Source organism: Cyrtonyx montezumae, unplaced genomic scaffold (genome assembly GCF_038088225.1).
Source record: "Cyrtonyx montezumae isolate F1298 unplaced genomic scaffold, pur_monq_1.0 scaffold_8, whole genome shotgun sequence".
NCBI classification, from domain to species: Eukaryota; Metazoa; Chordata; class Aves; order Galliformes; family Odontophoridae; genus Cyrtonyx; species Cyrtonyx montezumae.
The window spans coordinates 65142739-65169126 of NW_027072089.1; the positions used below are offsets into that span (position 1 = coordinate 65142739).

The 26388-nt window shown below is 39.5% G+C and overlaps 2 protein-coding genes across 10 annotated transcripts in view; one reads left to right on the top strand and one right to left on the bottom strand.

Annotated features, from left to right (window-relative positions):
* The window catches only part of DDC (dopa decarboxylase), a 512652-nt gene that overhangs the window by 53918 nt on the left and 432346 nt on the right, over positions 1–26388 (top strand). The gene's annotated exons all lie outside the window — the stretch shown is intronic.
* Positions 16687–26388, bottom strand: part of IKZF1 (IKAROS family zinc finger 1) — a 68713-nt gene continuing 59011 nt past the window's right edge. For 5 of the 9 annotated variants that reach the window (XM_065751725.1, XM_065751720.1, XM_065751728.1 and 2 more), the window contains 2 exons: positions 22675–22809; positions 16687–18487 (listed from right to left, as the gene is read on the bottom strand). In XM_065751725.1, coding sequence (XP_065607797.1) covers positions 17781–18487; positions 22675–22809 — 842 coding nt within the window. In that variant the 3' untranslated portion in view covers positions 16687–17780. The remainder of the gene's footprint in view (positions 18488–22674; positions 22810–26388) is intronic. The other 4 variants (XM_065751726.1, XM_065751723.1, XM_065751727.1 and 1 more) reach the window with 2 other exon arrangements.

Here is a 26388-nt window from a genome sequence, read left to right on the forward strand (position 1 = left end):
TACACCAGATAGCAGCATTTGTCCCGCAGCTGCTTAACACTATTCAATACTCTGCAGTCTTGAATGACATGAAGTTCATATAGAAGTAGAAGAAAGGAAACTTATTTTTCCTTTTCTTTGTACTATGACACTCTTCAGCGACCTAGCAACATTCAGGCTTTGCTGTAGGATTCAAGTCAGCAGGACTTCCACTGTTAGCCCACTATGTATTTCATAACCCACTATAGCAGTGCCACCAAAATTTGATTCCCTTGCAACATAATTTCACAAAAGTATAGAAGATTGCACAGAAGTAGAGCATGATTGCAATTTAAGGGAAATGGTGCATATAAATCTGCTTTAATGGACCTGTTTAGTGTATGCAGAAACTTATGCACTTCATTATTTATTCTTTTTGGCTGACTGAACTTAGAAATGCAGGACTCTCCTTTGGTTTTGTGGTTCAGTAACATTTGGTGCACAATCTCTTAGTTTTCTCTTAAATAAAGGTAAATAATTTCAGTCCTGGAAAGGTGAGCTCTTATTAATAAATGCAATCCACACTCCTTTCACTTTCTTGGTGCATCTTGTATTTGAGTTAGCTAAATTGGCTTGGAGCGTTTTGAAATCCGTAGCTGAATTTTCATTTATATTAAACTGTGCCAACACGAGGAGGAAGAAGCTGATGAAGTAGTGATGATTGGCATTTACTAAGGGCACGTGGATGAAAAACAGGCTGGCCTCTAAGAGTATTGGTAAGTTGGTCCAATTGAAATCGTGCAATTTCTGTTTTTCTATTAGATATTACAAAATTGCCACTCCTAAATTACCATGTAATTGGGAAAAAGACACAAAACAAACATCAGCCACAGAAGCACCGAATGAGCAAGCAAAATAAAAATGCTTCCTATTAAAGTTGCAGTTTTGTTGGAAATAGCAGGCCAGTCACAGTGAGCTCTTGTGTTTAATAAGCAGATGCTGAGAGCTACAAACGTTGCTTGCATTTGTATTCAAGCTCATTAATACACTTTCCTTTTAAATGTTAATGAAAGCTCAGGTTTGGGACACTTCTGAAAGAAGACTGAGCAGCAGGTCTTTTAACCAAATAGATATTTGTGGGTGTTAGCCTTGACCAACAGCCAGATGACCACCCAGCTGCTTGCTTGTTCCCTTGCCTCTGTGGGATAGGGCAAAAACTTTGCATTCACTTCACTGTTTCTCACTCTTTTCATTTCCTCCTCCTCTCTTTTTGGCCTGTTTCCCTCTGTCCCTTAAATATGTTTTCCCAGAATCACCATACATGTGGCTGATGTGCTCAGCTGTGTTCTATAGTGGGTTCATTGTGATGATGACTGGAACCAGCTGTATCTGGCACCGGGCAACCCCTGACTTCTTCACATGGGAAGCCACCCCTATGGCCCCTCCCACTACCAAGACATTGACACCTACAGCCTATATAGATGCCTTCGGGAGCACAGTTCATGTAATTACAGTGCTTAGTGAAGATGCTGGCATAAAATTTGCAAGGTGTAGATTTCTTGATTTTACTTGTTAATGTTTTATTACCATTCTTTATCTTAACTGCAGCAAAACAGTCATGTATACAGTGCTGTAGCTATAAACTAAAGTTGTACTAATTAATAGGACAAAAACAGGTAGTACTGATTAGGTCAGAAAGTTCATATGAAGAGCCAAAATTGCATTATTGTACAGATCTGAGTCTGGAAAGTACTCTTAAGAGATCATAAAATTCTGATTTTGCATAGAGTTCATGTGAATTAGTTTTTCCCGGGGCACATCTTGCCCAGATTGTACTTTAAAATGACTTCCCTGATTCAGTAAGTATAGAACTATTTACCTCTCCTTGGACTTAAGCCATCTTTACTTCGAATGCATGTGATCATGTGATGTTTCTTAGGACCTGCTCTCTGTACAGCATTTGCTGCTATGCAAATGCAATTTGATAAGCACTTAATGTTAATTATTGGTGAAACAATTTTCTTGTGTTGATTCTTCTTTAGCAAGATTGAAGGAAGGCAAGATTCTTACCTAATGCCTCATATCCATTACTGTAATATAAACTTTTTCTACTTTATCCTTTTCTTATGACTCATTGACATGGGGAAAGCTTTACTTATCACTTTCATAGCCACTACTGTTGAGATCTGCTGTCGCTTGACTTTACTATTCTATCTAGATCACGCACATCTTTTACATCTTCCAGAGATGTTGTTTATGTTAGAATTCTGATTACTTCTCTAGGTTCATCTCTCTCCTAAGCTGAGTTAGCCCAACCAGTAGAATGATCATCAGTGACAAGCATTGGAAGTAAGAGTGGAGTGGAAGGACTGAACGTGGGTGATAGGTGAAGTATTCATTGGAGTATAATACTTTTTTTTCACTTCACATTATAGGTCACCTTGTTCAGAAGTTGTTGTGTTTTCCCATCTTTCCCAGCTTGCTGTCAGCAACAGAGTTACACAGTGGAACCTTTCTTTTCCGTCACTGAAGTTGTTAAGGTAAACATTGGCACTGATGCAGGAAGTACCTGTGTGAAATCTTTGATGATTTTTCCAGTTCGGCTATAGCTGCACTTTGAAAATGGTTTTACAATTAACTGTACTCTGGTATTGAAATAGTTTAATAATTTATATTGTAAGAGTTGTTAAAGTCTCACAGAAGGTAAATCCCACATTGCCAAGGCAATGGCAATCTTGAACATTACCTGTTCAAGAAGGTTATTATTTTCTCAAGGAGGAAGTTGCAGCAGCAAGCAAAAGGCAGTGTTTTACAGAAGACAAGGTTTGAGGAAAGTGAGTATCAGCTGCAGGAATGCTGAAGAGAGACTGAATATGCTTTTTGGCTGGTAGAGGGTTGATGCAGTACTTCCTTACAGTAGGTTACTGTGGGAAAAAGGAACAATTGCCATTTCTCCATCTGGGCATGACTGGAGACATTAGCTGGATGGGAGTCAGAATATAGTCCATCCTGACTAGGAGTGAGTAAAAGATACACGTGGCCTTAAATTCTCTACAACAGCATAAGCCTAGACCTAGAGCGCAGCTTTATTTCATGTAAATTGGTTTGTAGACCTCATGGTTAGCGTGGCACCTTTTATTTGTACCTGTTTCAGCTAATGACTGCTTGTGTTTGCAAATCTGATGTCGATGACGTTTCTTACAAGAGCTTTTACACAGCAGCTTCTGCTAATATACTTAATACCCTGCAGAAGAACTTTGGCCTTTGTTATTATGTCAGCTGTGGATTTTTTTTTTCTAATATAAAAGTAAGAGATGTGAGACTGACAAAAGGAGTCTGAATGCTCTCAGTATATTACATTTCTTGCATAGCAAGTATGTACAAGATATAGTGATTCAAGTTAGATGAAATTATCGCCTTTCCATTCCTCAGCTGCAACAGTTTGCAGCCTACAGTCATGTTGTATGTAGTAACAAGTAGTTGCAGTCTGTAGAGCATTGGGCTTTAAACTGTGGTAGCTGACAGATTCCATTTGTGTTTAGCAATTTGTGTTTAGTTAGATGGAAACATCCAATTTCTGTTTAGCCATTGTGCCAGAAAAAGTTGCTGCTCTCAGCCCTCCTGCTAAACCCAGCAGGGATGGATGACAAATTAGAAGTACTGGCATGGCTTGCCCCATACCCAGGATGGTTCTAAATCTCTTGCAGTGAAGAATATAGCCTAAATTCTGGAGATATATTTTCTTTTCAGCAAGAGTGCACAGACCAGAAGATGGTTTCTGCAAGCTGCTCCAGATATCATAACTTGACATCTAACTAGAAAAATGGGAGAAAACTTAAAAGGAGTCGACAAAGAAAATAGAAAAGTGTTGTGGTAAAGATATAAATAAACGTGCATTTTGAAGTTGTTTGGGCAATGCTGATCTCTTCGGTATCTGTTGATGGCTAAGCATTGTAAAAAGTGTACATTCGGCATCTATGGTGAAAGGCCATAAAAAATATAAAACCTGTATTTTCAAGGAAGTCACCAAAACTCTGTGCTGCTCTACCTATACAGAGAAGGAGAAGGTAGAAAATGTGCTTGTAGTGACAAGGGAGGAATAATAGGAAATATGTTCTACATTCTGTGTTTGCTCTTATTTTCTGAACATGCTGTATTGATTTTTTTTCCAACCAGTTTAATGATAAATTGCTTAGTGTGGTGCCTTACTATCATATGACAATCTTAGAGTTGACTCAATTAAAATGTTGTAGTATTAGAAGTTTTGCACCAAAGCAATGCAAGAGCTCAAGATCAAGTTTTCAGACACTGTTGATGTTATCCACTAGAAGTGTATGTAATGCTATATGTGTAAATGTCACAGAGCTTGCAAGCTTTAGGTTACTTAGGTTTCATTCCATTCAACTTCTTCTCTTGTGCTTTTGAAAGCAGTTATGACAGTACAGCTCCCAGTTAGTTAGGAGTGATCTGTGCCGTCCTCTAGTCATGCTGGAGTAGTGGTAAGTTATAGATACCAGCAAAGGTAAACTGTTATTTGTGGAATATTTTCCCTCCACATTGTGAGGAAAATACATCTGTAATATTTTTTTTTCCGCTTTATAATGGGGAGAGGACTGCTGCTATCTTAGTTATATTGAGGGATGTCACCACTGCCAGTAGGTCAATCCTAGTATGGTTGATATATCTGATGCAGGTAACAACAGTACTCACGCTCTCTGCACAGACTGAGAATGTCTTTCCCACAGCACTGCCAGCCGGAAGAGTTGTACTATGGGGAAAAGGAAATCAGATTAACTCAAATGGTTTTGCTATTTGTTCAGAATAAAGCAGCTGAATGTCTAAAATGGGCAATAACAAAATAAAATAATTAAATATAATTAGTTACGTCCTTACTCTTGGAGAGTGGTGGATGTGGTAACAAACAGCCTTACTGGTGGCCCCACGTGGGACAGCCACTCTTGAGGTGCACTTATGTACCTGGACTAAAGGTTACAAAGCCTCGAGGAGTCAAGTTGTATTGGATCTATTTCACCTGCTCCAGAAATCATACAGATTTCCCCAAAGCATTAATGGTAGTCACAGGTTTTTACCACAAAATTATTGTCTGTATTCTTCATTCCTTTACCCACCTACTGCAGTTGGTTGGTTGTGCTGGGAGGAGAAAGAGAGGAAGAAATATGTAACAGTGCTTAGAAAACACACTCCACACTCTCTCCTTCGGGAGAAAGTGAATATTTAATGGTGAGACGTGCATTTAGAACAAACTTGACATAATTAAAAGAAGCCTTGCTCAGTGTATCCTATATAAGGTTTAGAACGTTATGGAGAAAAACTTAGCCACAATTAATCAACTGAATTTCTGATAACTTCAGTCTTTGTAAGGGAAAGTAATGCACCTGCAGCATTGACTTGATGATTTTATAGCCTGCCACCAGATGGAGATCTTTTCCCAAAGTCCATGCCGTTTTTTAAGGAAAGCCCAGGAGGAGTCAAAGTTATTCCCTTCTTTTGTCACTTAAAATCATGTAGTATGAATGACTGCTACTGTTATTTAATTTAGGATAACTGATGAGTCGCTTGGTGGACTTGGATTTTTAAAGTATATTTATTTACTTACTATTTCATTAATTATTATCATTTATTTTTTTGTGAGGGGAGTTGTGAAAATCAGCGTGGCATCCCTAGAACTACCTGTTAGTAGGCAGCTTATTTCAAAAATAATTCTACCTTGTGTCTCAGGCTGCTATGTTAAACTGCAGTTGTGCACAGAAGTGAAAATCCTGATATAATTCATCTGTGTGGGAGCTCATCCTCGTTCTTAGGACTTAAATATCAGGAAAAAAAATGAGTGGGTATGTGTGATCTAGAGATCACGGAATGAATGCACTGAAGTTTAGGTAGGTAGCAGGGAGCTGAATCCAATTAATTCAACACTCAATTCATCTGAGGTTTCATTAACGGCAAGTGGCATTTGTTGTTCACTTCATGTTGCCTCACCAGTAAAAATCATTAGTGCAATCATAATAGGCTTGAACTTCTGGCACCACTGCTGCAGCAGCAGTACAGAGGCCTCCTCTTGACCCACTTGACAGAAATCCCAGAGGGGTCAGCTCCTATGTGTTGGGTAATTAGTTAACTTGCTGGATGACCCCTCCCATAAAGTTTGATTGAGCTGGCTTGGCAGGGTAAGGCTTGTCTATTTGTGGTTGCTATTGTAGGTAGTTATTATGACTAAAGAAACCACTGCAGTGACTGTGAATGTTGGAGTTGGGGAGAATTCTCAGGAGCTGCTGAAAACATCAGCCCCTTGGTATATTTGAAGGAAAACATGCCGATGCAATCCAAAATCAGTAACCAGAAAAAGATATTTAAATATATATATATATAGGAAAGATATTTAAATATGTGCGACTAGTACTGCTTTATCTTCCCAAGTCCTGCAGTTTCTCACTTCCCTGCTTTGTGGGTCAGATGCTTTACAGCCAATTTACATCGATTCCTGGCACTGTTTTTAAAGGAAGCAAGGGGGGAACAGTGAGAAGTCTCACTTTCTGCCAACAACAGGAAGTGTATGCGCTTTGAGTCAGACAGCTTGTTTCAGCGATGCCTTTTGTTGAACCAACAAATTGCTGGACTGCATATTTGATCTCAACAGTGTACTGCTGCTGCTGGGCAAATCCCTGGAAATGCAAGAGCACAGAGCAGCAGCACGGATGGGCAAGCAGAAGGCACTGTGCCACTGCAATCCTCCTTTTTCATAAGCAGTATGCACTTCACAGACCAGTTGTCCAAGGGAAGGGAGGAAATGGTGATAACACCTCTCTCAAGAGCTTTCCTATGGCTCTGAATGTGCAGCTACTGAAATCTTGCTAGGGATGGGCACTGGAGTAGAATGAAGTCTTCCGTTAGCATTTCTGGTGATGCTGCTATGCCACATGTAGCTTTCCTGCATCTCAGATGGGGAGAGTTACACTCTTGGATCATGTATTCATTTTTTCTGCCTAAAGTGGGCTGACGAGCTCTATAAGGCCTTGAAATTTGTTCTGCATTTTTTTCAAGACCAGTTTGAAGTCATAATTTTCCTGATAGGTAGTTAAAATTGAAACTAAAACAAGGCTAGCTTTTAGTATTTTACTGTCCCCTAGATATCTTTATATTAATTGACTGTTGCATCTGCTCTGCTAACTAAATCCTGTGTATTTTTTTCTCCTAGGTATATGCTTTGTAGCTACATGCCAGCTAAAGTGCCAAGGTGTGCTGTAGAGGTGAGCACATCCCTGGTGAGGAAACATAGCTGAGGCTGAGGATCAGGGTTGTGACACAATGTGCTTTGCTCCCACAAGCTCCTCCAGCTCTGACACTGGAGGAACAGATAAGCCTCAGCAGGGCACGTCCCGGGCTGAACGCAGAGGGCATGTGTAAGCAGTGGTAGGATTCCAAATGCAATGCTGTCAGGAAGCACTCGTGATGGGAGAGGTTAGAGAGTGAGTCCCGTGAAAAGGCCTCTATTCTGCTTATTCGGAGTAAAAGCTCCAAAGATGCCCTCAGCAGTGAAAAATATGAGTTGTGCAGCTTCCTGTGGTGTGATGTCAAGCAGCAAAGAGACACAGCCCTCCACTCCTGTACACCTTTTGAAGAGCTTCTCTTCAAAGCTGCTGGCTGGCGTGATCCTGCCTGCTCTCATGGCACCGACAGCTTTAGCTTCTTACAGATTAGTGCAACGTGTGTATTGAGTTCAGAGAAAAACCTAGGTACTGATGTGATATTCCCAATTATGTAAATGGCCAGAGGCTTAGTAGAAAAGGCACACGGCACAGTAGCATGTGGCAAGGATGACTTTTTGACTCAAATATTTGTCTAATTACAAAGGAAATTGGGCAAGCGGTTCACTTAGAAGAAGCAGAACCAAAAGGAAAGCTCTTAGCTTTCCCCTTTGCACATACTGTTTCTCCAGAGAAGCTGTGGTGATCCTGCAAAATTTGACAAGGAGGGTGTAACAAGTCCTTCCCTATTTTCTGGAAATCCCACCCTCTTTCCACAGCTTATCTGAAGTTTCTATTTTGCACGTTGGTATTTGTGCAGTTTCCAGTGAGCCTTCTGTTTTCTGTTGCAAACCAGCCTGCTAACTAAATCCATCACATCCTTCCTTTTCTTTGGAGCACAATGTTTTCACTGTTTTTTGTTTGTTGCTTTACTTTCCCTGAGATAGTTGGGAGGCTAAATAGAGCAGTTTGGGGATTTTTATTTTTCTTCCCAGCTTAGAAAAGCATCTCAATTGACTGATGGCTACAAAACAGTTTTTGTATGCTTTTATATATGATAACGTCTTCAGTAAAGGTCATGATTTTTCTTAAGGAAAACAGGAAAAAAAATCAGACAGAAATCTCTTTTCCACTATCGTTTTCTCTTTTATCTATGCCTCGTTTCGAGACATTTGCAAAGCAAATGTTGTCTAACTGCAACAACTGATCATGGAAAAGATTATGTATCTTTGCAAGTTAGGACAAAATGTTCTGTAAATTTAAGTAGTGTAAGATCTCTCAGTGAAGTAAGGTAAACTAGCAACTGTTGGTTAAATGTGTATAAATTATTAACCGTTTTGAATTAGATACTTATAGTGTGCACACATGAACACGCTTTGATATAATTTAAAGCCTGACATGAGTTCTTAGATTTCAATCCTTTTTATTGTTCTAAGATTTTAATGCCAGGGCCTGCAAATATGAACTCTTGAGTTTATGACCCACTGAAGAGGAAGACTAGCTTGTGGTTAGTGGATAAGCAAGTGGTGGAAGACCTGACTGCCAATCCTGATTTTGTCACTAACTCATTGCATGATCTTGCGTAAGGAATTCAGGCTTTGCCACAGTTTCCCTTTCAGGAAAGGGGGAAGGATTTAATAGTTTCACAGTAATGGTTCCTTTTACCAACTCTTCTGGAAACTGTGGAGCAAGTTTAAAGATAATAGGATGAAATGCTATTCCTATTTTGTTCTGAGTCATTAAAGAGAATTCCATTTATTGTAATCATCCCCCTCTTTTCATCCCCGCTCAAGAGAGCTAAATATCTCCCATATTTGAAGTAAAAATTTATATTCTCCAGAACTGTGTCTCCAGAGACTGTGATATTAAGAAATATCAATAGCGAATATTTTAATGTTGGTGACAAACTGGAAAGGATTGTTAAGAAGGATTTACACTATGTGACTCTGCTTTGTCAGGTATTGCAGAAAAAAGGAAGTGTGAATGTATAGCAAGAACACCTGCACTGGCCGTGTGGATCATTATTTATTTATTTATCTATCTATCTATCTTTGGCGGTGGGAGGGTGGGAAGTTGCTAATATCCAATTAAAGGGTAGTTTTAGTTCACAAATTGATTTTACATTTTAAAATAATCAAGGCCAGAGGCAACTCTTTCATAATATATAAAGGACAGGCAAATATTAAGAATATTAAGAGTCAATTCTTTTTCCTGAAATGCACTGGTTTTGGCCTTTCTTAATTCTGTGGTAATAACCCTTATGGTAGAAAGTAATTTCTTTCTTCATCCCTGCTGAACTTGATGTGTTAATTTTTCCATCCAATCTTCTATCACCCTTCATTTCCCTTCTGGTCTTCCTATCACTTCTAGTACATTTGCCCCTACCTTCAAAGGCCAAATTATGATTCAGCCATCAAGAGCTGTTCTACAAACTCAAACAGATGCCTGCAGTCTCTCTTTTCTGATGTGGGCTCTGGAATGTCACTGAAAGTCAATAATTTTAGGTTTCTTAATCTACTAATAAGCATGTTTCATTGTCATATCCTAATACTGTGCTAACATTTCTACTTTCTGCTGATTTCTACTCTCTCTGCAGGTCAGGGTCCAATCTTTGATAAAAGGTTGATTACATGCAGTGTTCTTAGGACTTCAGGAGAAGCAGAATACTGTAGATGTGTGAACTGTAGGGTGTTTTAATAGTGAATTCTTCATCAGCTTGATTATTTTCCCGTATTCAGGTTTTCTTGGGTTACTTCAGTAGAATTCTCCTGACAGGTGCTATCATAACATCAGAGATTTAAAAACTGTTTTGTCTCCCAGGCACTTATATTTAAAACGGTAAGGCAGATGTTTCCAAAGCAGAAGTAATCATTCTAATCTGTACTAATACTTAATGAGTCTAAAAAAAAAAAAAAAAAGCACCCTACAAATATGTGGAAGTGCGTTAAGTGCATTTCTATAGACTATGTAAATGAAATAATTATATATATAGTCAAACTCTATTCAAGTCAGCTTAGATGCTGGATGCAATGCAAAAATAGTTTTTTAACGTTTCAGGATAGGACTTCTGAGATGGGAGGGGTAAATCTTAAATGTGCTGTGCTAAAGGAAGGCAAAAAGTTAAATTCATATACCAGTGCTTCTCTTACATGTGCCAGCAAATATGTTTTTCAGCAAGTATTTAATTTCTCTTTTGATCGAGCACAAAGGGGAATGGTCCTGTAGTCTTTCCCTTGGTTCAGCACAGGTATCTCTATACCATGGCAAATGTACTTTTTGTATCCTACAACCACTAGTTAAAGAAATCTGTGGTGTTTCAATCCGCATTTGAACATCCCTGTATTTTAAGAGCGCTTTGGATCTCTGTTTAAATTTTGATGGCATATAAAGGCAGCAGTATTTAGTCTTTATCAATGCAGCAGGAACGCTACGAAGCTGCAGTCAAATAAACCTAACTACAACCTTCTAAAGAAAAGATGGAGGGAAAGAGAAAGAAAACACTCCTTTAATTGTGTATACATCATATGTATGTGTTCAACTGCTCCCTAAATATTGTTTTCAGAGTTGTTGTGGTAAAGTTTAATTCTGACCTGTTTTCTTGAAGCGTCAGCACACAGTTCTGAGTGGCTCATGAGGTCTTGGGGGGTGCCCTAGGGGTTGCTGGGGGGCAAGGAGAGGGGCTTGAGTATTTGGGGCCTTGTCCTTCACAGGAAGGAGCTTGCCAAGGGTTTCACCCCGGGCCTCCATCTCACTCAGCTCCCCTCACTCCGGTGCATGCAAATAAATGTTATTCGCTCAGACTCGGTTTTACTGCTTGCTCGTGGGATGACTTGCAGTATGTAGGCTCTCAACTGATAATCAGAGTCCACTGAAATGAGTCACTAACATTTTCACTGGCTTAACAGATGAGGGGTTTGGCCCCGAAAGCTTCAGTGCAGCGCAGATCCCCCCTCCCGCATCAAGGCCTTCCCTGGGAAGTACTGTGAGCCACCTCGGGCAGACAGGCGGCTCAAAATTAAAATTTAATCTGGTTGAACGCCGAGTGGGAAACAAGAAGTGAAAACTGTCAAGTGTGCCCAGATCCATTCAGATCACTTCTAGGGACAGTTTTGATACCAAATTATCCTTGTTATGCAAATTTCCTCACCAACCGGCTGGTTCCCAGTTATGCATGGGGAGAAGCGGTGGCCACATCTGCTTCCCGTTTTGCCGTTTCAGAGACGAGCCATCTGTTTGGCCTCATCCCGAACAGCCTGCTCGATGCTGATTAACTTCCTCAGCCCGCCAGCCCTGGGCTCGCTGTCTGCTGCAAGGTGTAGATTTTTTTTTTTTTTTTTGCTAACTGCTTATAAACCAGAACCTTCACTTCTCTCCCAAGGGACAGGAAGGCGTTGGTTTGTGTGATTTGCAGCCGCCACCCGTGGCAGAAACAGCAGCAGCTGCCCTCTGTCACTCATACGTGTGGTTGGGACAGATAAAACTGGGAATTGTTCTGTGACCTGGGACCTTCCCTAAAGCATTGAGGACGTACTTTAAATAAATTAGCAGTTTATAGTCTGTTTTAGCAGCAGTGCCATTTCAGCTGCGCTTGCTGCAGTCCATTTTTCTGTTTTTGTTGGAAAGTGATGACCTCCTGCTCTCTGAAGCCCGTGTTTGGATTTCTCCCATGTTTCCCATTTTCAGGGGAACTCTGCTAACCTTTTGGTCCTTCTGTTTTTTTGGGTACTCATCTTCTGGCATTGCTGGCAGGATTTCAGAAATGCTGCACCTGAACATCTTCCAGTGATTTCAGCAGGAATTTTGTGTTCAGGAGCCCTGAAAATTCAGGGTTAGAAAAAAAAGCCAAAAGTTAAAACTAGGAAACGGGATAACAGACCTCTTTTTAAAATTAAGACCTAATTAAGACCTCTGTTGCCCAATTCTGGTGCCTTTTACAGCCCAGGTCTGATGGGTTTTGGTCTTTTATGCTGTATTAAGACCACAAGTTGGTCTCATGCACCATTTTTCTTCCCAACAATCAGTAGATTGTGTCCTTTGATTGCAGATGCACCTCCACCGTCCCATAGCAGAGAAGGATGCCCTGGAGCTTTGGCCTGCAAGGCGCACAGGAACACAGTTTTTTCAGTAATCAAACATTTTGTGTTTCCAGTGGCAGCGTTTTCAGCTTTTGCATTACTTCTCATGGCACTGAAAACTCAAAGCTTTGGGTGAAACCCTTTTCTCTTTCAATTTTGACCAGCTCTGCTCACAAGCTGGTAGAAATGTGGCAGTATTTTCAGTCTGTTGGGAAAGTCGGTTACCTTGGGTGTTTTTTTTTTTCCCACACAGAAAAAAGTAGGAAATAATGACCTTTTCAGATCTATGCACTCCAGATCTGGTTCTGAGTTCTTATTTTGACATCTACTTGAAGGATCTTGGGTGTTTCAGTTTGTTTCTTGATTTTTAAAAGCTAACTAGAAAACACTGATTGTTGAGCAGGTGTGTAGATGCCTAAATATGGATTGGGAATCCTGGCTGGGAACTCACAGCTGCAAATGCTCACTGGTGTCTGTGTAACATTTCATCCTTTCCACCTATAGCCATTTCTGGTACCATTTAATCAAGTTCAGAGAGTAGGAAAAAGGTAAGTAAGGTGATTTGATAGAAGATCTTTGCGACAATTAATACCTAGCATGGGTTTTTAGCAGCACAATCTTTAAATCTGGGTAAGCTCAAGGATTTAATAACTTTGATTGGGACTATTGTATTTGGTCATTTTTTGCGATTGTTATTATTTGACATCTCATATTTAATTTGCTGGAGAGCCACCAGCTGAAACAGGACTGCGTAGTTCAGTTCAATTGCTGACAACAGGCAACAGTGACATTGGAAGCTTCCTTCGTACAGAAAAGTCGTAATAGATTATGATGAAAATAAATCACAGTTACTTGAGCAAAATCTAGATTTTAGGAACCTGTGAAACAGTTGATTACGATACCAAGGGTTCTTTTACAATGCCATTTTGTTCATAATAATACGGTTTTACAAATGGAAATAGTTCTAAAACTTATAAACTGTGCTTTTTTTTAAAACAAAACAATGATTCTTGTTTGCATTAAATATGTGATGTGAAATTTACTGCGCTGGAATCCGAAGGAAACAGAGACACCCACAGAGAAATCACCTTTGTTATGGTAAATAGTAGAAATAATTTCTCAGTGTTTTCTTTTGAATTACCACGACTCTACATGCAGAAGTAATTGTATTCTGTAATGGCTTAGTCTTGCTGATGGGAGGGAAGGGAAGGAGCCTTCTTAAAGTCAGCTGCACGAAGAAACTACCTGAGATTTTCTGGCCAAGGGCGCTGCTGGTAGGACGTAGCAAATCTGGGAATCTGATGTGCAGCTGGAAATGGCTTGGCAAGGCAGCTTTATGCAGCCTGTCAGAAGCCGTGTGATCTCTTTTGGCCACTGAAGATAGACTGGGAGGACAGCAGGGGCAAACTCACTATAGATGTGTTAGCAGAGGCCGAGGTTAATGCTGTCCACCAAGCTGCCTGTGGGATGTACACTGCTCACTTGCACTCACCCACACAGGTGTTTCTTCACTACTAAGCTGTTTCTTCACTACTCAGCTGTTTCTTCACTACTAAGAAAGCAACAGAAATGTCCTGGGCTTTCATGTCTCCTTTGATTGTCTTTTTCTCTTCTCTTCCTCTCTCTCTCTTTTCTTTTTTTTTCCCCAACCATGTTCTCTCACCTTACAAGATACATCTCACATTGCAGTCAAAATTTAATAACATTTCACATTTTTTATGATTTTTTTCAAATACAATTTTGTCAAAAAAAAGTTACAATATAAAAACACAGCAAAAAAAAAAATCTGTAAATGCAATGTTTCTATTGGAAAACGCAGTGCGTAGGGAAGGCCGGGAAAGTGGTTATTTTTTCCTTTTTTTTTTTTCACACAGGTATAAAGCCATTCACCATATTTACTCTTTTAGGGCTCAGTTAAACCACACTAGGTTATTGCACTGCAGCAAAACAAAAAAAAGAGAGATAACACTAAGCTAGCTTACTGAGGGCACGGTTTGTTTAGATGTATGTACACAACATCCTACTTTCATGCCTTCCTTTCATGTTCAATAAAATTATCAAAACACTTGGTTTTAAACAAATTGAAGGTGATTTGTGCAAAAGCAATCCAAAAAACAACCCCCTGAATTCCCCTCATGAACGGGAAATGCTGTTCGCTCCTGCCTTTTGACTACACCCTCTGATACACCTTATCTTAATATTACTTATACAACTGTACTGTTTCATATACAACACTGACATGTTCTGTTATAGTACAAATAAAGAAACTCCATACCCAGGAAGCAAACCCACCGTGATTGACAGTGCATCATTATGTGATAGGAACCATTTTAGATATATATATATATATATACACAAACATATATGTATATAAAATTTATGATACACAAAAGGATACAACATGTGCCTGTTGAGAAGTAACACAGAAATTCATACACATGTATGTGTTCACAGAAATGTTGCAAAGGCAGTGACCTTGGTCAGAAACCTTATTTAATGAAGCTAAGTCCAATGAAGTTTTGAATTCTGGAACTGTGGAACTGGAAAGCTGGAATTGTGCTTGCTTATATGGTTAATGAATGTTGCTTTATTTGTATTGAATTTCAGAGAAAAGAAGAGAGAAAGAGAGAAGGAGAGAGAGAAAAAGAAAGAAGGGAAGAAAGAAAGGAAGAAGGAAAGGAAGGAAGGAAGAAAGAAAGAGAGAAAGAGAAAGAGAGAAAAAGAAATGAGACCACCTGAATAAGCTTTTGCCACCTTCTCTTTTATAGCCTTAAAATGTAGAGTTAAGAGAATGATGACACGGGGTGTATAGTGGCCTACTTCTATATTTCTATATTTTATGCCAAAAAATAGCCTAAGAGTCATAACAGCAGGAGGGCTACACAAATGACATCAAAGAGGGGCTTAAGAAATTACTTTGTCCCTTCTTGGTCTGGATCAATTGAAGGATCAATTGAAGGTTGAGAGGCACAAGAGCAGGTGAATATATCCCTAATAACTATGGGAAAAATGAGCCCGCTTAAACTTCGTTGAAATAATGACAACAAAAACAAACAAAACCCTCATCAAGGTAAGCTTCTCCCTTGAAAGTCTTCTTCAGGTCATCCCTACACAAAGTATATAATTGGTGGTACCTTTCTGTCACATATAGGTTGTCTTGAAACTGAACGCGTAACAGATGAGCTGACAAAACCCACACTTGTGGCATGAAATAATTGGCCCACGATCCTTCAGTGCCTGCAGCCAGCTTGGGCTGGAAGGCGTAAAGCAGCCAGGTCTCGTGACTGAGCTGAAACAGGATGCTGGGAGTGCTCAGCTTTGCACCTGTGTGTAACATTACTAATGTCTGGGAGGGGGACACCGGACATTTTGTATGTGCTTTTGCTACTTGAAATAATTTTTTATTAATAATAATTTATTAATAATTTTTTAATATTATTTATATTTTTTTCACTTTGTAGGTGTATGCATCAGCCCATGGGCATTCACATGCAGCATTCACATTTGGTAACAAAGCTACTCACCATGCATGGACACACAGTGAAAAAGTACTACTGTGCATGTGTCCTACCACTGGAGTGTAAAAGAATATATTTGTAATTCATTATTACATCAGTGTTTTTCCTCTAACTTCTGTGGTATTGCTCCTGACTTACACCTGCAAAAGTGAAAGCAGAAGAAGGAACTGAGTGTCCGTGATAGAACTGTGGTATTAAATTTAACTATGCCTATCAGGCCAAATTGCTCTAGGTACAACTGCTTACGGTTCCATTAAATCTCTTTTATAAAGCACATATGTGCTTGCATGCACTTATGAGAGAACGTGTAACTGTATTACAAGACAGCTAGACTTGTTGGCTATGTTATTTTTGTAATTGGAGAACATACATTTATTATAGGGAATGCAAGTAGTTAGACATTCAGCTAATTGGGTCTGTTGTTTTTATGAATGATGCCCAGGAAATATTGCAGTGCTGATTAGAGTTGTTTTCTTCAGCTGTACAATTTTCATTTCGGATCAATCCCATACTACAAGGGCACTCAGAGAGAGGAATGAGCTATTTGGAAGAGGAATTTAAGTTTTTAAAAAGTGCTTTTTTTTGTATCAGCTGGTTTTTATTCTAACTGAAGTTACAGTATCTGCAGCAGAATCCACCATGGAGAAAGCTGCATTGAATTTCTCGGGCTCTGCGAAGTACTGCATTCTCTGCTCTCTATTCAGCAAAAACACTGGTTGTTTTTTTTTAACCCTAACATTAGCTCCAAGTGCGTTCTGGATGCCTTGTTGAACAAGAAGCCAAGGTACTTAGCACCTTTGCAAAGAGGCTGACGCTGAGGGATTGGTCCCTCCTTAAATAGCAAACACCAGGAAAGAGGAACAAGGCTGCAAGTGTTGACTGGCTGGTTTAATTCAGCTCAGAGTTTTACAAATAATTAAGTGTAACACAAACAGAGCCACAAAATCTGCAGGAAGTCATCTGTGGAAGCAGAATGGGAATTTCTCAAAGGTAAAATATAGGGATATTTGGGTATTTTCCAGGCTGTATGAAAAAATGAGAAATGTGCGCAAGGAGAATTTCCCCCACATGTATTTCTAGCTAGTGCTTTTTTTCAACTGTACATTACACTTTTCTAAATAACTAAAACTTAAAAAAAGAAAAATTAAATATACTGTAACTTCTTTTTGCAGAGAGGAGTTTCCTAACAGTAAGTGGGGTTTTATTGGATAAAGAGAGAAAACATTTAAGGAAGAGCCATCAGTATTCTTTTCTATACATTAAATGCAATTCATACTTCACAGAGTATATCACAAGGGTGCTTCTTATATCTGTCACATACCTGCTTGCATCCCTAGTGACACAAACAAGGCATGCCATGATGTCAATTCCAACAGCACCCTTGCAGGTGGAAATGTTCTACCTTTTACTGCCAAAGTAACCCTGGACCCTCTGATTGGATTCCAGTCCCACGCCAGCTGTCTGCAACATCAACTGGGATGGCTGGGTCCCTCAATGTTTAGTTGAGTTTAATCTTTCTGTATGAGTCAAATAAAACCAGGAAGTAAAAAAAAAAAACAAACGAATGTGGTGTATGAACCCTATGTTCAGGGTGTTAAGAAAGCTACGCCATTCCTGTCTCATGTTCACATCCATGTTGTGCATTCTTGGTGTGGGTAGCAGTTTTGGCAAGGGAGGGTTGCAAGAAGCATCAGTTAAGGAAAGGACTTTCAGCTATCTGACTACAAAAGCTCCTATGTACATTACTAAAGGTTTTTGTGTTCAAATGCTTTCAGTAAAAACTTTAATATTCACTTAGAAAACTGAGTTGCAACACATGCTACCAAATCTTTTCTTGTGGGAGAATATATCTGAATTTTTGACTTTTTTGTACTTTTACTGTCCACTAGTCTTGTGCTTTGTTGCTGTTGTTGCTTGTGCAGCTCCAGTAACGTGGTTGTTGAGGACGGATCTGTGCCCGAGGAATTTTAACTCATGTGGAAACGGTGCTCCCCTCGAGTTATGTGGGAAGAAAATTCATACCTGTCCTGGCTATGGTAGCCACACATGTTGCATTCAAAAGGGTCGCGGAACCCGTGGCAGCCCATGTGGATTGTGTACATCACATGATCCAAGAAAAGGACTCGACAGTGTTCGCACTTATAAACTCTCACTTGCTCCCCACTGCTGCTGATCACTTTGAAAGCATCCTGGGAATTGTCAGTACCTGCCCTCAGGACATCATACTGCCTGCTTTCTTCTTTTATAGATATGCCATTTCTTGCATGGGGACCTATGTGGTTTGTTAAGTAAATTAAACCACTGCGTTCCTCATTATTGCTCTCCGTATCTGTTGAGTCTTGGCAGCTGTTGCTGGGAGAGGCATCCCGTTCAGAGGAGACTGATTTGGCTTTGGAGAGCAGCAACAAGTTTTCCACTGCACTGTCCTGAGCAGTATGGTTGGAGCGAGTCTGACTGTCCCCGAGAGGTTTGTGGAGCTGATACATGGGGCTGATGACGGGCACCACTTCAGAACCAACTGGTGGTGTCTGGACGAGGGGACGCAAGGACTCTGCCCCCAGGTAACTGATGGCATTGTTAATGGCCTGGTCTATGACATGTGTCTGCATTATCTCGTTCTCCTTCTCATAGTTGGTGGTGGCATCGTATGGGAGATCAGACAGACACTTCTCACCTGCGGTGAAAAACAGCCAGGAGTTAGACAAACGATTTCTACAAAATTAAGGAAATGAATGCCATGATTAAAACAAACCCCACGAAATCAAAAGAGTTAATCGAATCCACCTTTGAAATTCACCTTTGGTACTCCTAGTTTTCTAACACAGCTGGTCAGAAAACTGGTTTGTTTATTAACCTGCAAAAATAACCGGAGGTTTCTGGAGAAACGAGTACAAGATGACAGGTGTATGGGGACTTGTGGGAGATGTAGATTGAGTGTTTCGCCCTCTCCTTTCTAATTGGACTCCCCCATCTGACTCCTGCAGCAAACTGGGGCATGCCTTTGTGGTGAAGTGTACCAGCACGGTTTTCCCTAGAATACTATAATTTGAGAGTAGAAAATGTATGTTTCGGTTTTAAACATCCCATTTCTTACAAATAGCCCATATCACTAATGTGGTCGTGTATCATTTCTGAAAGAAACAAATAAAAAATTTAATTTTTAGTATTGCAACATTCCCTCCACACCTGTCTTTTAAAAAAGCCATACACTGGACACATTTAGAGAAGCTCCAGATTCTAGAAATGTTATGTCAAAAAGTTATAATCTACAAGAAGAAAGAATAACCATGGAAAATTTGTAAGTGCAGTTCTAATTGGAAGACATTTTTCCTATGAGGTAGAAATGCAGGCAAAGAGCAAGATTACTTGTTACTTGTAACCTTGATTCTGATTTGGGAAGACAAAGCTAAGGGATACTCTTCATTTTTCTTTAAATCAGATTGCCCTGATGTACCTCCTTCTGGATACCCCCACAGGGAATACTGAATACCACTACAGTTTCTCAAAATTCCTGGACAAATAGGACTAAGAAAAACATAAAAGTTAGAAGTTAGGAGTGAGAAAAACTATTAAGTCCCAGGCACAGATTTTATGAACATATAGAGTCTTCTGAAACACTGCATTAAACCATCAACATTATGAGGCCTATAATAAATCTGGGCAAAAATAAAGGGATGAAAAAATCCCACAGATTTCTAGGAACTATTGATACCACATTATGTGCAGTCTGGATGTCTTTCCTAGCTCTGTAGAAAGTCTTGGGAAATTCAGTGAAAGCCACAGACATCTCTGTGAAGTCTGTAGTGCTGTCACCATTTCCTGACCAACACTGCATTTGCTTGTAGGCCTTAGATTTTCCCCTCCTTTTCCCTGAAGCTGCCAACATATAAATGGCATGATAAAATGCATCCTAATTTGCCTGAAATGTACATTACTAGGAACATGGATCACCAGAAGATCCACAGATTTCCCACCCAGCTTCTATTCATCTTGAATAGGGAAAAAAGTCAGTGAAGAGCAACAGCCTAGAAAACTTGTGGCATGAACTACTGCAATAATGGGCCTCAAGTGTAGAAAGCCCTACTGTCAGCATTTCCCACGAGATACAGTTTCATACTGTTTTGTGTGTGCTCTGTAAGCAGAGAAAGAAACACTCCTGGCATTGCGTAAGTTCCTCTGAGGGATGTGTAGACACTTTCTAGTTGTACTGTACAAGCTTCTGCTTCTTCTTGTTACCTTACCCTAACATTCCACCAACTTGAGCACCCCACTACTGCGATGCATATGTATGTATGTATTTCAGATTTACCCATTCTGATACTACAGTTCTGAGGCAGCGTTCAAGTCTGAAGAATCAGAACAGGAGACATGAAAGAGTCTTGAATGCTACGTAGAAAAACTCTCCTAATGTGAACGTAAACCCTTAAATCATAGGGGAAGAAAGAGAGCCAACATTGTTTGTATGCCATTTACACTGTATACCACTGAAAAGCTGAACTGGTTTTTATTATACACAAAATTTTGGGCATCTGGAAGGTGTAATTTTAATAACTGTTTCTTGGGCAGTATTTGCTTTATGTAGCGTAACTACTGGGTTGTTGGACTGACAGGATCAAGTGCTCATAAGAATTTTCTTTTTCCCCAAGCAGAACTGTCTGCAAATACCCAAACTTGAGGTAGGCAGGTATCATTTCTGCATCTGGGCAGTGCAGATAATGCTTGCACTCATTAAAAATAATAGCTCATTTCTGTGGTTATTAGAGCATAAGTAAATTAAACTGCTAATGGTTTGATGCACTTCAAGCTTTTCACTTTTCAGATTTCTGCAGCAAGAGTTTAAATAGTAACACATATGCATCCAGTGCATGCGGGCTTCTTGCTCTTTTATTTATTTTTTCCGCTTCTCAGTTTTCTTTTCTGCTTATTGTTATAACGTGATAAACGTGTCAATCTCACCTGTAGCTCTCATTCCCTAGTATGGAAGGCCCAGTTCTGTTTTCAGGTCTGGGAGCTATTCCAGTTTAGAATACACAGAGGGCTTCCTGCAGACTTTTTTGCTGTCAAAGAATTTTACAGTTAAGTAGCTTAATTTGGTGAACAGCCTCACTTTTGAAAGGTAATGAATTTAGCTTTGAGAACAGAGAGTGAAACAGCAATCTTTCTCTTATGCAAAAGATTCCATTTGCTCCTTCTCCCTGTAATTCAGCATGGGGATTGGGATGACATGGTAATCTACAGGAGCAATAAATACGTTTTTTTACCCTGACCAGATAGCCCAACCATGTGTTAATCAGGAATTTACCTATTACACAAGGCAGCAGGTGAGAACTGGAAGGGAAAGGATTCGAGGGCATTTTCTTGACAGAAAAGTTCATCCTTGTCAAAGTTAGCAATTTTCCATAAATGTCTACTGTCAGCATATTGTCTTCCTACACTGCACCCTCAATAACTAACTGACAGGAAACTCTGCTCTCTTAAGACTCATAGTTAAACTGGCTGTCTTTACTGTTTCTCAGGGTGAAGAGAGTGAAGAGAATGAAAAAAAACAGTCCACACCCACAGATATATTGCACATAGGATGCTTGCTAATAGCTTTTAAATTTTAACACTTCTGGTCTTCCTGGAGCTTTCACAGAATTAGTACTTTTGCCTAATACCATCAGCAATTAGGGTGTCTGAATGAATCTGATCTGCCTTACACAGTGGATATATTTTTGGTAACTACCTCTGCTGCAACTTTTGTCCTTGACTTTGTAAGCATATTCATTTCTTATCCTTGACCACCTCCGGCAGAGTTGACTTGGACTTGCAAAGAATGCTGGCCTTCCGCTGCAAACTTTTTGTTCCAGCCATTGCTGAAATTCTCCTTCTCTTGTCTCAGAAAAACTAACTTTCCATTTGTCCTTCTGTCCTCTTTGAAGAATGTGTATTTTGAATTTCTGTCCCATAAACTGGTCTAGCTTTGTCTTCACTTTTGACTGGAGACCTTCTTAACATACTTTTTTCAAGACTTCAAGATTTCCCTGTCTCCTATAGAATAATATTATATATGAACATTCAGAAAATTATAAGAGAATCAAAGTAGATATGAGTATATGCTGTCATCTTATCACTCATCTTATTATTCATTTAATTCTAACCCAGCATAGCTGATAGCGTCTGTGGGTTTGACTGTTAAAGACCTGATCTAACGATTAATTGCTACAAGGCTCATAAGAACAAAACAGGTATAGCCTCCACGTTTTCACTGTTAAAAAAAATATGTCTACATAGGTGCAAATGGCCATGACATTTTTGCACTATTCTTAGAATGTACATAAACATCTTTTCATTTAGGTATAATTCTCAGAAGTATATACATTTGTTTTCATTAACATTTAGGGCTGTAAAACTATACAGACTTTTTAAAGGTTGAACAATTCACAAATGCACCCACATATACCAATACGCCCCAATCTGGATATCATTTAAGAAGTTAATAAAATAACCATGAGTGTATGGTCACATACTTTCCCAGTAGGAGACATATTTCTTAGACCATTTTCAGGTTCTTGAGACAACTTCAGGAACCTGTGTTGATCTTCTGAAAATCTGGTTCATAAGCATTAAGAAATGGATCAGGAGACCTAAAATAGATCTCCAGATGTGGAAAATTAAACCTGTAGAAACGTATAATGGAGAAGTTTGGCAGTGTTTTGTTTTTTTTCCCCCAACATGTATCTGCTGATATACAGATAAATATTGCTGATTTAGTAAAACAAGTAAAATCGTAAAGCAATAGTGAAAATCTTTTGAGGTTTTTTTTTTTTTTAATTTTGTTTTGTTTTATTTTTTAGGAGACAGCAAACTTTTAACTCTTACCAACAAATTTCTGAGGCATAGAGCTCTTACGTTTGGCGACGTTACTTGCTAGTCTATCCAGCACGAGGGATCTTTCTGACCCTATCTTGCACAGGTCTTCAGCCATTTCACTCTGGTTAGTTTCCTCTTTTATGACTGAAATCAAATGACATCAGAAGGATTAGGCACACTTGTTCCATTTTAATGGAACCATTGTCTTCAGGCTAGTGTTTCTTAGCTAATGTCTTTTAGCTCTCAAACAGATGGAATGAGGAGCTCACCACCACAGAGGTCGATTCTCACTCTTGGTAATGAAGTCCCTTACACCGAGTAATCTATTCACATGTTCATATTTCCTTCAACCTCATTTAGGATACAGAAAAGGGACTGCAACTGCAAGGCATCTGCCTGCATGTAGCATAATCATTCCGCACTTGTTCTACACCCAGTCTGCATTGCCATGGGTAGATGAAGTCCTAATATTATAATGGATATGAAACAGTTCTTCTTTTCATCCTTCTGCTGTCACCCCTACTTGTCACAGCCTATGTGAATTACTGCTCCTTTAGCAGGAATAACAGACAAATTTCTCAACTCCAATAGTGGAAAATGTATTTGCAAGCTACACAACACCCCCAAACATAACACCTTTCTTTCCCCCTAGTATCTAATTGCCATACTTCTCTGATGCAATTTTTGAATGTAAATCACAATTTTAACTAAATCACTAAAGCTACAGTGGAGCACTGATATCTGATACTCAAGCCTGTTTTACAGCCTTGTGCAGTGGCCAAAGACACTGCAGGATTAGGAAGGAGCTTAGCTGGGCAGCTCAAGAACAGGGAGATCATTTCACTTTAAGTGTCTTTCACTTCAGTGCTTTTCTGAGGAAACTTTCAAAACAAAGGCTATAAAAAATACATGCAAAGGCACTGTTTCTTACTTCCAACATCTAAAGAAAAGGTAATACACAGTGAGATCACAGCATTTTTTTTTCCAGAAAAGTAGGAAAGAGGTTAATTTTATTTTTATCTGCTTCTGGGATATTTTTTTTTTCCTGAACTTGTGATTTACAATTACAGGGAGAAGCAAAATATGCTTTTTAGTCTTAGATTGTGCATGCTTTTTTAAATAGGTGCAGCACCTTGCTACATTTCACCTTCTCTGCTTGCTGAAACTTCATCACTGGATTTACTCAATTTAGCTCTGGGAAAGGTTCACAGGACCTGTTACTGTGGTACCTGGGTGCTTCTTAATTGTTGGGAAGATGCAATGTTATTCCGGCAGCGCAGCACTGCCATCAAAGCAAGGCTGTGGAAGTTTCATTGCCCCTGAAATATGCACCATCAGGTTCTACTGGATAATTGGAAAAAGCAAGTAAAGTGTCTTAGACAATGCATTACCAAGTTGAAGAGCACATAAGTGGCCCTTGATCCACTGCAGCAGCAGCACATATTGCAGTGACACATAACAATGCCAGGAAGATGCATAAGATTGTGACTGACAGAGGGATGTGATCAGAATTTTGTCATGAGGATGCAGGACACTGAAGGGCATTGATGGTATCCAGTCACCAGCATGTGCTAGCATGTGCTGGCCAAGGCTTCTAGGTACTCCTTGGAAGGATCTTACAGAGAATGGTCAAAGCAGACAGTTCAACAGCGGGAAGAAACAAACAAAGAAAAAAAGTAATGCCTCCTATTTTATTACATTGTTCCACAATGTTGAAGGTGGATGCTGGTGGTATGGCAGTAGAGGTTGAACCTTCCCGCCAATATTCCATTCCATTTTGTTGCCGTGTGACAGATGGCAGCAGACAGAATGGTGTCTGACATGGACGTGCATACGAATTACAAGCGGTGGAACTGAGTTCCTCCATGCAGGAGGCACCCACTGACATGCATCAATACCTGGTCACTGTTTCTGCAAACCAAACAGTGGATGTGAGCACAGGGAGGTGGTGGGTGGTGCATTTCAGCAGTGGCCATGGTGATGGTGGGTCTCCTTCGGTGGTGTACATTTTTATGATGGTGCCATGCAGGTTCATGGCTGGCAAAAATGAATAGCTAATGGTGGTGATTAAATTTATTAATCCTGTTTTATAGCTGATAAATTCATCTATCAAGTAGTGTTATTGTGCTCTTTGTATCTGTTGTAGTTTCCATGGAAATTAATAGAAGGCATTACTTTAAGAGTGACCTACATAGTTATAAAGGTGAAAAGATTGAGAAATATATATTTAGGATATTACAAGAGCCCATGTCTGATAGTTCAAAAGTGGATAAATTATGCCTTCAATTTCACTCAATCTTTCCATATTACAATTTTTAAAATTTATATGTAAAAAAACCCAAGTTGAAAAATACTAATTTCCAGCCTTTGCAACTGAACTCCCACAAAATTTGCCTCCACTCTTATAAATATTTTTCTATTATTTGCTGCCTGTGAACTGAAAAACAAAAATTATCTTTCCAAGTGGAATTCCACATATGACTGAAGAACTGTAATTGACCCTTCTTAAGCTTCATAAGCTATTTATTTCTTCTCTCTTATATACAGCTTGCCAACTATACCCTCGGCTGCATCAAAAGAGGGGTGGCTACTAGGGTAAGGAAAGTGATCGTGCCCCTCTGCTCTGCCCTTGTGATGACCCATTTTGAGTACTGTGTCCAGGGCTGGGGTCCCTAACACAAGAAAGATGAGGATCTGTTGGATTGAGTCCAGAGGAGAGCCACAAAGATGGTCAGAGGGCTGGTGCACTTCTCCTGTGAAGAGAGGTTGAGGGAGCTCTGCTTGTTGAGCCTTGAGAAGAGAAGGCTGTGGGGGGACCACACTGCAGCCTTCCGAACCTGAAGGGGGCCTACAAGAGAACTGGAGAGGGACCCTTTATCAGGGAGTGTAGTGATAGGGCAAGGGGGAATGGCTTTAAACTAAAAGAATACATGATAGGTTTAGAATACATGATAGGAGAACATTCTTTACTGTGAAGGTGGTGAGGCCCTGACACAGGCCAAGGATTGGAACATGATGGTTTCTGAAGGGTCTTCCAAACCAAGCCATTCTATAATTTATGTTTTTACATAGGCCTGATAAGACTTCACCGTGCTTCCACTCAACTGCAAAAATCCAATTAATATCTCTAAGAGAAAAGCTTCACATGAACAGTGAAATTATAGTCTCTAAAGTAAGAATTTTGCCATTAGATTCAGAATATTCCTAATTTCATGCTGAAACTCCTTCTTTTGAAGATAGCAAAAAATAATTAAAACATAGTCTCTTGCTACCCTACTTCCTCCTCTTTTCTGGATCTTTCCCTTGCACAAATAACATTTATAAAGTTTACAAGTTGATTGAAAGGTTTTATTAATTTAGATCTTTTCAACTGACTTATTTTTTCTGCATGAGGTATTAAAAAAATGCGGTTAAAAGTCATCCTGCCATAGCAGAATGTCAAATCAGATGCCTTAGAAGATATCTATATGATTTTTTTTGAGTATGGGGGAAAAAATGCTTTCAGCACTCTGTATCATACCCTGATATACCATAAGAACATTGGTAATATAAATGCTTCATATTCTATTTATAAAGAAGAACGTGTGAAAATTTGCATGACACTCACTCATTCTGAACTGTTTCATTGGACACTTTCAACTTTGAGTTTGTAAAGATTGCAAAATGTGATGTATTCCCAGGACTGCCTTGTTTGCAATGAAATAGAACTGGTTTATAATGAAA